The sequence below is a fragment of the Engraulis encrasicolus genome, chromosome 13 (genome assembly GCF_034702125.1).
Source record: "Engraulis encrasicolus isolate BLACKSEA-1 chromosome 13, IST_EnEncr_1.0, whole genome shotgun sequence".
Classification (NCBI taxonomy): domain Eukaryota; kingdom Metazoa; phylum Chordata; class Actinopteri; order Clupeiformes; family Engraulidae; genus Engraulis; species Engraulis encrasicolus.
The window spans coordinates 49,003,197-49,014,840 of NC_085869.1; the positions used below are offsets into that span (position 1 = coordinate 49,003,197).

The following is an 11,644-nucleotide window of genomic DNA, read 5'->3' on the forward strand; positions in this document are numbered from 1 at the left end:
AAAAAGGTATTAAAAAGGTTGACATTTTAAGTTGATGCTGTATGTTAGCCATGTTTTTTCCGAATAAAAATAATGTTGGAAATAAAGCATTGCTCTCAGTTGCTTCATACATGATGAAGTGTAGAATGGCAAGTAGAGAGGGGAAAATATACAGTATGTAAATATTAAATATCGCGAGTAATATCGATATCGCGATACAGTCATGTTATTGTGTATCACATATTTTTCTAATATCGTGCAGCCCTAGTCCAGAGATAAAATCAGAGTGACCTACAGTACGAACAGACCAGTAAAAGCAGCAGAAGATGGGCGGAAGTAGTTGACGTTGTATGGATGAGCAAGTGGCAAAAGCTGCAAAAGCAGTTTTGGCACCAGGTCGTCAAATGAGAAGTTGACCTTCAGGTACAATATGCAATGTGCTATGGTGCAGTTTGGCAGCAGCCAACAGAATGTTTACATTTTCCTAAATACGCGCTTCGGTTTATGACTTTCCTTATGGAACGTTAAATGTCGAATCTTTTTCCGCTTTTACCATCTCTGGTCTGTTCGGTTTAGACGGGAGTCTTCAGTTTTTTACTGCCTCCGGTCTGTTTGTACAGCTATAGTAGCGTGTATCCTCTGTGCATGTTACCACTGTGTTTGTTGCCTCCGGGGTTACCAAATACATAACCTTTGTGCTGTCAGCACCTTGGCCAACGCTCATCAGGCAAGGATACCAGACACACATCATCACATCATCATCATCCTATATAACAACGTCTACTAATTTATTTACTCATTTGGGGTCCACTAATTGATTTACTCATTGAGGTTCATCAGTGGTCACGACCCAAAAGGGACCCGCTATAATTGAGACGAGTGTTCTTCTGTCGCCAGGAGACGGCCATTATTAAGCCATCTGCTGGACCACAGAGACAGGAAGCACAAAGCTCTGCTGCAGCTCAGCAGACCCACGGCATCTAATACATTACGAGAGGAATCTAATAAAACCCCAGCACTTCTCATTTCTCTTCTTTCGCCCTCTCTGCCTCCTCTCCTTTCTCGCCCATTCTCTATCCTTCTCTAGCTCTCTGTCACCCTCTCAGCCTTTCCTCTCTCTCGCTGTCTGTCATTCTCTCTCTCTCTCTCTCTCTCTCTCTCTCTCTCTCTCTCTCTCTCTCTCTCTCTCTCTCTCTCTCTCTCTCTCTCTCTCTCTCTCTCTCTCTCTCTCTCTCTCCCTCTCTCTCTCACCTCCTCATTCGTTTCCCACTCTTTCTCCCTCTTCAACAAGCTGTCATAGCTGGGGCTTAGTTAATGTGATTACTGTCATGTCACCCCATACCTCTGGCTGATTAGATCATTAGGCCGGGCCAAATGCACACAGGATTCCATCTGTGAATAGCGACAGCTATTCTACTGCTGCAGTGTATACCACACTCGTGTGTGTGTGTGTGTGTGTGTGTGTGTGTGTGTGTGTGTGTGTGTGTGTGTGTGTGTGTGTGTGTGTGTGTGTGTCTGTGTGTGTGTGTGTGTGTGTGTTTGTGTGTGTGTGTGTGTGTGTGTGTGTGTGTGTAGGTGTGTGTGTCAAAACTGCATATGTATATATAGTCCCTTGGTGCAAATAGGGTGCTTATGGAGGTGTGCTGCACAGTTGCACACTAGCTACTCCTCTTTCTGACACTCTCTGGGCTTTGAACGGCAGAGCAGAGGAGAGAGCAGAGCAAAGCAGGGCAGGGAGGCCCTAGTTTAAAGATAGAGGTACATACTTATACGCCCCCGCAGTCAAGGTCAGCTCAATGTCTCTCAAACAGGTTCACAACAAGTCTTGTTTAACCCCGTAAACAGAGTCTTCGTCATTACCTTACTCTCACCAAAATTGTAATGTCCATGTCTTAAGCTGTTACTGAAGGCCCCCTGTAATGTCATAGCAATGTTGTTATGATGTAGTTGAAAGTAAAGAGTAAACGGACCAGCTAGTGGCGCAAAGAGGTTTGCTAAACTTACTTGTCTTAATATTGTTTGACAAAGTTAAAATAATGATCCGTAGACTTGATATAGGTATATGTATACGCAGGGTGCGATTTGTCGGAAAACCAGAAGGGGGGATATGTTTCAGATTTTAAGCAATATCAATGGAATTACATGAAACTGTGGTTAAAATGATGTGCAAAAAGTGTCGATATCAAAACCAGAAGGGGGGACAATCCCCCCCATCCCCCCCTACAAATCGCACCCTGTGTATATGTATATGTGTATGAATATGTATGTATACGTATATGGAGGCTAGGAGACCTTGAGTTTCGGTAGACATGTTTTGGAGCTTAATACTGATGTTTATTTCTATTCTTTTTATCTGTCTTGGTAACAGGTGCGAATCACCCATAAAAACCAGGTGCCCATGTTGCTTGGTCCTCCACAGAGGACACCTTTCTTCTTCTTCAAGAGGCGCAACAAGAGTCGGGATTGAAAAGGGCTGACTTTAATCAGAACAGAAGAGTCACTTGGCATCACACAAACTCACAAATTCACAAAAGAAATCTCACAACATCCACAAATGAACACAGTGCTTATCAATTCTGTCCCCTGAACTTGAACCTTAAAGGAAACGGGACTGGGATATCTTTATAACTTTGTGGACAGACTAACTTGCAACAGAAAATCAAACAGATTACAGAGTTTATCAAGCGTACAGTAGATGACTGAAGACCAGGTTCACACTGTTCTCCATTCTCAAGTCCCCGTGTTTCTAACTACTTTGGCTTCCAGCCACTGAACTGTAACACCACTCCTCTCCTGACCCAACAACAAGCCACCCGCACCCCCAACTCCACCCCACCCCACCTCAACTCTACCCCCACCCGAAGTTGTCACCAGGCTAGCGTTACCACCTCGCTACCCTCCTCTCAAACGACCACCCAGCTCCCTTGTCCCAAACAGCTATCAGTATAGTATTGTATGGAACTGCTCCAGGGCCAGAAGAGGCTCCTCACAAACTACTGCCAAAGCCAAGAGTATGAGGACTGAAGACCCAAGTGAAGGAACAGGACTATGAAAAATGAAGAGCAGGCGATGAAGAACGTCAGAGTGGGAGATCACGTGGAGAAAATAAAATAGTTAAAAGGTTTTGCCAAACGAACCTCAAAGTGGAAAAGTACTGTATGGAGCAGTGACACAGAAAATAAGATAAAGGGTTAATTTTGTTTTGATTATCATAAAGTTTTGAATTTGGCATCGTAACAGTTTAGCAGGAGCGGGACTGGAGGAGCCCTAACAGACGTCATAGCGGGCCCCAGCGACAGCCCTGACTGGGCTATTGGAACAACACCGACAACAAGCCTCCTCTCCTCTCCTCTCCTCTCCTCTCCTCTCCTCTCCTCCCCTCTCCTCTCCTCTCCTCTCCTCTCTCCTGGAGGAGTCGGATAAATAATCAATGGCCAGGCGCATCACATCCACACTTACAAAAAGCACTCTCTCCTCCTGCTGCCTCCACCAGGGCTAAACCTTCAACCAACCAACCACACACTCACACACACACATCCTCCCAACCCTCCTCCCCTCCTGAACTGTTTTCTCAAGCAACCTCCACGCCGCTGCTTCGCCCCACCACAGCACCTCTCCTCCTCCACCTCCTCCACCACCCACCAAACGCCCCTACTGCTACATGCTACTGCTAAAGAGGTGGGGCATTTCATACATTATTGACGGCCTTGTTTACTGTGGGGTGGGGTGAGGCGGAGCAGAGAGAGGGTGGGACTGAGCATCACAGAGCATCACAGAGCATCACTCCTCCATCCGTCTCCGTCACGGAGCATCAGTTCACTGCCATCCATCTCTCCAGTTTAGTTCACCCACCCTCGGGCAACACGCAGAGCTGGCGCTGCTTGGTACCCGGAAGGGGTTTGCAAAGCCAAGCCAAGGCAAGCCAAGCAGGGCTTCTTGTAGTGCAAAGCAGGCCGCAGAGATCTTTGTCTGTCCGGCTGGCTTCCGGGTTCCTTCCAAGTGGCGTTGTTTTATTTTAAACACCAGGCCCGAGAGGCCTGACCGCCAGTACAGTGCAGTCAGGACACGCTGGCAGTAGCAGTGTGCATCAGTCAGTCTGTTGCAGTGCAGTGCCGTGCAGGGCGCCTATGGCATATATCAGTATTGACTCAGGGCATTCACACTCACAGACAACAACACAAGGACACAACACAACGACGCAACATGAGCCATCAGAAATGTTCTGTTTTTATTACCGACAGGCTTCTGGCATCAGCCATCTGTTGTCAATTGACATCATTTTTTTGTCTTTATGACTCATCGGGCATAGACAGACAAAACCGTGTTAAAAATTGGGGCATCTGTTGCTGAGAGAACCACCATTCCTATGGGTTTGAACTGAAGCCTGTGGGCCACTGTTAAAACCCTACTGTGATGCATTTCATGGACGAAGAACGAGAGCAGAAAAAAATGTATACTATGATATAAATATATAAAACAAACACTGCCTGGACACCACTGTTTTTCCCCTCCGACACACATCCCAACAGGGGGCATGGAGCAGAGGGAGAGACGGATCATTACTCCAAGCCCAGTCTACCAGAACACAGAACCAGAAGGCAGTCTAGGGCACCCCACCACCGCCACCACCACCACTTCTCCACCTCCACCCCCACCCTCACCCCAGCCTGAGGGATGGTGTTGCCTAATTTACCGTTGCATGGACAGCCTAAATTTAACCGTCTATTTCAGGGAGCATCAATCGCGTGAAACACTACTCCTAATAACAGCGCTGAGAAAACATCAGCTCGCAATGTCAAGTCCAGAGTCAAGAGCCAACGGATCGAGCGAACGGTGCTGCCCGTGGACTACGGGGAGAGGGGACGGGGGGCAGGCAGCAGGGAGAGGGCAAGGGGTTTGGTGCATGCATGACCCTGGAGTGGAAATCACAAGTCGTCACCGTGACCGTTTTTATCAGTGAAATGGGATACGAACTGCCGCACAAAACTCCCAACCACGAAGGGCAGAGATATTTTAGCAAAATGGGGTTTACAGAGCCTGAACTATATCCATCCAATGTAGCCTTTGGGGGGAAGAAATCATTCTCAAAACCCTTCAACTGCAAGGTGTGTGCTATTTGTGTAAACAGAGTTCTCTCTTTTTTTAATGATGAAAAGTAGACCTTAGTGGGCATATATATAAAGCATAAATATACAGTATATATGAATGTGTTTGATCTTATTAACTTGTAAAGCACCTTGTACAGAATGGTGTTATAGCCTGGGAGAATGCAGTGTTACTTATTGGGATCACAGTCAGGCACATGTCTTTGCTTGTTCGTTGGCCAAAGCCCCCACACTGTAAAAAAAAAAACATGGCTTAAACTAACAAAAGTTAGTGTCCGGGCTGCCTAACTTTTGTAAGTTGACCAAACTTATTATTAACTTATTGTTATTTCAAGTCAACTTACTGTAGGCAGCCCGGATACTACTTTTGTTAGTTAAACCTTTTTTATTACAATTTCAAGTTGTAATTTTTACAATTTATGGGGGTGGTGGAGGCAGAGGATGTAAACATGCAAGCTGCACGTCACGCTTGAGAGGAGAGAACTGTTATGTTGACGCCGGGCACCTGCCCTTGGAAGTGGAATCTGGCTTTGAGCTTTGAGCACTTCCAGCATTGATTTAATTTTTTTTCTGTGTTATTTTTTTTTTCGCTGGTGGGGAAAAAACACACACTCAGCTCTTTCAACAGAGGGGCGGTACAGCATTGATGTGCTAGACATATACTCCTCCCCACACAAACACACACGCACGCACACACACACACATACACACGCACACACACGCACACACACACAAACAAATAGACACAAACCCTTCACACCATCGCCCCCGATTCCCTTTAAAACTACTCTGAACCGAGGATGCTGTGTCAGGGAGAAAACCACAGAAATCACTCAAGTCAACACCACCACCACCACCACTACCCTCGTCTTCACTCGTACCCCCCACACCCCCATCCTCCCTTAAGATACCAGCGGCTATGCCGGGGGCTGTGGAGGTGGAGGAGGTTGAAACGGGGGGAGATTGTGTGTGCGTTCCAATATGCAACCTTGCGTCCTCCACTTGTGCTTGTGGCCTTGTACCAGGAAGTAATATGTCATGATGACATCACTGACAACAGCATTATATTTCAATATCTTGCAAGAGCTCAATTGTAAAGTAATTTTCTCATTTGCAAACTGGATGGTGCATGTAGAATAGTTCCCCAAAAATAGTTTTGGCGAGGCTGACAGCGGGGAAACGTAATTGTTTTCTACATGGAGGAGGGGCCAGGAGGTGGGGCGAGGCCACAAGCACAAGTGGAGGACGCAAGGTTGCATATTGGAATGCACCCTGTGTCACATACGTTACAAGCAGCAGTGAGTGGACCCACATCAATGGGCTGACTGGCGGGACTGTCACATTCCCTGTCACCCCCTGTGGTGTCAAAGCAAATGTACAGTAGTGTGGGTCCAGTCCAGAGGAACGAGTGCATGTTTACAGATACTTTTTTGTTTGTTTCTTTGTTTGTTTGCTTGTTTGTTTTTAGTTACCTACCAGTTTTTTGGATGATTTTGAATAGTTTCTGTATATATAGATATTATTTGTTTATATATTTTACCTGAGATTTTATCATCACCGCATGCCTGCTGAAACAGAAGGAGACCAAGTTGTCTACTTGAGAAGAGAGCACGCTGATTGTCGCTACTACTACCCCGTGCCCTCCACCACTCATCCAAACCAACCGCGCAGTCACCCCGCCCCCAACAACAAAATCAACCAAATCTTTGCTTCATAGAGTTCTTTCCTATATCACTGTATGCACATCAATGACATCTTTTGTAATCCTGTGTAATTTTTCAGGTTTTTTTTTCTCCTTCTGTTGGTCATGCGATATGAGCATGCTTTATATACTGTATAGACTGCACCCAGAAGCTTGTGTTTCTAAAAAAAAAAAAAGTAGCCTCTTTCTGGAGAAGAGTCAATAAGCAGCCATCTGCTCAATAACCGAGTAAATTGTCTTAGAGAGATATCTTTCCAACTGTCTTGACTTGTGTCCATCGGGCGCCATTTGCCAGCAACATTGTCCAGTTACATGTCTCTTGTCTCTGTCAATGTCAATGATGGATAGCCTTAACTTACAAATACGAAAAGAAGAAAAAGAAACAGATTAGGAGTTTTTTTGTTTGGTTGGGTTTTTTTCTTTTGCTTTGAGACACTAGGTCACTTGCAATACAAAAAAGTCCTCCACAAAAGGAGTGGCCAGATATTATTATTTTTTGTCTGTGTTGCAGTGTAGTCCCCCCCCCCCGTAAGGCGAAAGACCAGTTCACATCTACAACTATCTATACCAATAACATATCAACTACATATAACAACAGCTACATGCTGAAAAATACATATCATTGGGATCAACAGAGCGAAGTTCTAAGCAATGTCAGCCAATAACAGTTCTTAAGAACATTATGATGTCATATAGTCTGCTTGTTGACGTTCACAAGAAGCAGACATCAGTTATTGTTGGGCAATGTGAATGGAAACATTGTTACACTGTAGTTGTAGTTATTGTTGTAGATGTGAACAGCCAGTAACGCTAGAGGCCAAAGAGCTGGGAGGCCAGTTGGTCATGAAAGGCTTGGGTGGATGGACTGATTGGTTCTCGCCTGATCATACTGTGCATTCAGTGTGTGTGTGTGTGTGTGTGTGTGTGTGTGTGTGTGTGTCTGTATCTGTATCTGTGTGTGTGTGTGTGTGTGTGTGTGTGTGTCTGTATCTGTATCTGTGTGTGTGTATGTGTGTGTGTGTGTGTGAGAGAGAGAGAATGCAAACTACACACCATCATTGTCTGTGTATCTTCTTTTTTTGTACTTGTTTATCATGGTGTCAGTGGTATCATGCTACTTTGTCCGAATCTGATGAGTACAGCATCTCTATTGCTATTTTGACACAGTTTCACCTAACGAACCGGCCGCCTTCTTGTTTCTGTTAACCCCTTGCCACACGTGTTATACATGCCATGTATTTGTAACTGTTCTTTTTTGTAGAACAAAACTGCAACAGAAAAGCAAACCAGTTTTGTTATTCCAACCGGTTCCTGCACGGCCACAAGCCCAGCTCTCCTGAATGTAAACTGGTACATTCCCTCCTCGTGTCTGACCACTGTTAATGACCTTGACCTAGTGTCCCGTGCAAGACGAAGAAAAACCAACAACAGCAGCCGCATGGTAGCCTAGTGTAGCCACACGCGCCTCTACTCCTCTAGTGCAGGAAGATGAATAATAATAAGAATACACGTAAGAATAATAATCATGTACGTACTGAGGTTGCGTGCAAGTCGCATCACCACAACACAAGACAACACACCACTTTAGAGCCATAGACATTTTATACATCAACTACATGTCTATGGTTAGAGTCGTCATTGCCTCTGTCTACCACCCTTGCTTCCTGTATCTCGCCCCTATATCCCCCCTCGCCTCCCCTGCCCTGTCCCAAGCTGTTCCCCAGCTCTCCCAGAGTGTGTTGTTCTACATGTATGCATAAGCCTTTGTGCTCCTCTCACCACTAGGGTTAGTGTGGTGTGTCCATCCGTGTAAGCAGCGAGGAGGGTCAAGGGCGAAACGCCAGCCAGCCAGCCCTTCTGCTCCAGCCCAGCCTGTGAAGGTTTAGGGGGGAGTGGTCGTTGGTTTTGGGGGCTGGGGGATGGTAGTGGTAGTTGATTTAGGATCCGAATCCCTTGTCAATCCCTCGCCCCCCCGCCCCTTCTATCCTCTGTGGCTCCTCTGCTGCCTGTTTAGCTGTTGGCATCTATTTTGATGGGCAAAACAAATATATTATTGAATAAAAAGGTTCGAAGGAAAGCAAGGTTGTCCTCGGTGCAGTTTGTTTCGGGTGAAGGTGGGGATGTCCTCTGTCTGTGAAGGATACACAGACATGTGCACACACACACAAATAAGCATATGCCCTCATACATACACATGCACACACACACACACACACACACACACACACACACACACACACACACACGCACGCGCGCGTGTTACTTACACTGATTTGTTTTAAATTGAATCTCACCATAGTAGGCTTTTATGTTGATGATAAAGAGCTCTTGTGGGGAACAATCCTGCCTTTCAACACCACACGCCCTGGGCTGGGATCGAAAGACGGCACGGGCATTTTTGGATTAGACTAGTAACCTCACACAGCCTGCTGCTTTTCTATGATATTACAATTAGGTGAGTCCACTGTCTATATTAAAGATAGACCAATGGGCCAGTCCATCTAAATTGAGGGTCGGTCTCTAAGGTAAAAGATCAAATATAACAACAACATTGACCCCTGATGAGTGTCAACCCACAGGGGAAAAGGCCCTGTATGCCAGATTACCAGTCCAGCTCTGCACACGCACAATTTGCACACCAAGATGGTGGCCACCCTTTATTTTGTGGTTGAATAGGGTAGCGATTCTCAAACTGTTTGGGGCCAGGGACCTCTAATGGAGCAGAACATTTGTCAAGGACCCCCCTCATAATCCCATCCTATTCATACCACAAATAGTTATTTTTGATGCAAAGGTGGGACCTACGTAGGAACCTCTTTTTAACTGAATGTGAGCCTATTGCTGTAGCAATTTTATGTATTGCGTTGCATTTAAGTTTTGCAATTGCAGAACCTCTTGCAATGCGATGTGGGCTCCCAGGGGTCCCCGGACCCCACTGAATCAGGGAACCTTGGAATCAGAGTCAGTCCTGTCTTTCAAGCACTTAGCAGAAAGAAGAAAGTAAAAGCTTCTGGCCTGGTGTGTTGTTGTCAAGTGTGAATGAAGGAGTTCGGCTGTAGCCATTTTCAGAGAAAAGTCTGACATAGACTCCAGTGCATTAGTGTTAATTACACAACTGTCAGTGTTCACTTGTGTGCTGTTTCACAATGACAATGGGAGTTGGCGTTTCCCAGTTGGGCTTTCACTTTCTCTTCACTTACCCTAACAATACAATATTACAAACAATGAAGATAATAAGAAGACATTAACTAAAAAAGAGGAGTCGACAGCACATCTAGGCCACTAATATAACAACTACACCGTGTAGAGTTGCCATTGACCAGTATGAATGAGTCTGCTGTGCGATGGGGCTAATAATAAGGCAGGGTTGACTTGCATCAGCTGAAGCAGTGCACCTGGGACTACTGATGCACAGCTCTGCTCTTCAGTGCTGTTTGCTCTCCACTTCGCCTGTGCTCCTCCACATATCAAAGGCAATCTACTGCCTGGATGCATCCTTTATTTATCATCAAACAGTGTCTTGTATTGAAAATTGACAATAAAACCAACTTGACTTGTATGATTGTTGATGGACAGGGCTGCTCTTCAGCTGAAGTGACACCATTACAGGAAACACACTTTCAGGTTTATACGTCAAACAGCAGCAGCAGCCATATCATGGCTAATGCCAGTAAATAAATTAATGGAAAGATAAAGTGATTGTTATGGGGGTGGGAGGTTAGCAAGCATAGCATTCAGGTTGGCAAGGCGGATACGGTTATACAAAATGGATGTGAACCTACGGCTCAGGGTTCACTGGTACGATAATAAGACAGTAATTATTTAACAGCGGATGAATCACGCCACATCTTTCACTGTGCCAACTAGCACCATAAAGCAGTATAGAATCACGCTGTTGCTCTTCTTATTGATGATTCTTAGAGAAACACGAATAAATGTTAGTTTTTAATGAATATTGCGTTAACATCATGGCGAATGTACAGAGGCTGTTGTCATAGGCCATGCACAGCATCATTAAAGGTGAAAAGAGGATGTGAAAGTGCTGCTGGCTGGCCCTGATGTGGCCAACCGGTAGGGCACTTGTCTGCCATGTGGCCGACCCGGGTTCTATTCCTGGCCCGGGTCCTTTGCTGACCCCTCCCCATCTCTCTCCCCTTCCTGTCCACCTCTCAAACTGTCCTATCATCAATAAAGTCGTAAAAGACCAAAAAATATATGGTGGTGCTACTGGTAATCATTCAGTTGGATGTGTTGGCCTCTCAGAGTTTTATCATGCTGTGTCTTACTCCTCAGGGCACTTCAGATCAGATGCTTTGGGGAGCAACGCCTCTGGCTGAAGAAGTGGGGGATGGAATAGTCCCTGTACGTGAGAGAGAGAGAGATAGAGAGAGAGAGAGAGAGAGAGAGAGAGAGAGATAGAGAGAGAGAGAGAGAGAGAGAGAGAGAGAGACCTTTATACACAACACATTCAGAAAAATGACCAGGAGGACACCAAGCAAAACAGACATGGGATGGAGGAGAAAGACAGAGAGGGGGGAGGGAGAGAGAGAGAGAGACAGAGAGAGAGGTGTCACACTGACCTACACCGTGACCCAGGGAACAAAGCTCTTTCACCTCCTATGTGTCCTTTCTAAGCCACCACTCATATTTTTCTGTCTCTATCACTGAGTTGAATTCCAAAGTAAAGCAGACTAGAGACTAGAGACCCCACTCTAACCCTTACAGTACCTAAGAATATTTCAAAGCATACTGAGCCAACTGGCATGGTCAGGCCCAACAACACGGGGGGACAAACGGATCACTCTACCTGGGCCCAGGGATATGGGGCCCCCAGTATTTGCTCCCCACATATTAAAAG

General features: G+C 45.7%; 1 protein-coding gene across 2 annotated transcripts in view; it reads left to right on the forward strand.

The window, feature by feature from the left end:
• LOC134461321 (diacylglycerol kinase beta) overlaps positions 1-3,353 on the forward strand; it is a 167,480-nt gene extending 164,127 nt beyond the window's left edge. For both annotated transcript variants that reach the window (XM_063214152.1, XM_063214153.1), the window contains exon 25: positions 2,348-3,353. In XM_063214152.1, coding sequence (XP_063070222.1) covers positions 2,348-2,446 — 99 coding nt within the window. In that variant the 3' untranslated portion in view covers positions 2,447-3,353. The remainder of the gene's footprint in view (positions 1-2,347) is intronic.
• The last annotated feature ends 8,291 nt before the right edge of the window (positions 3,354-11,644 follow it).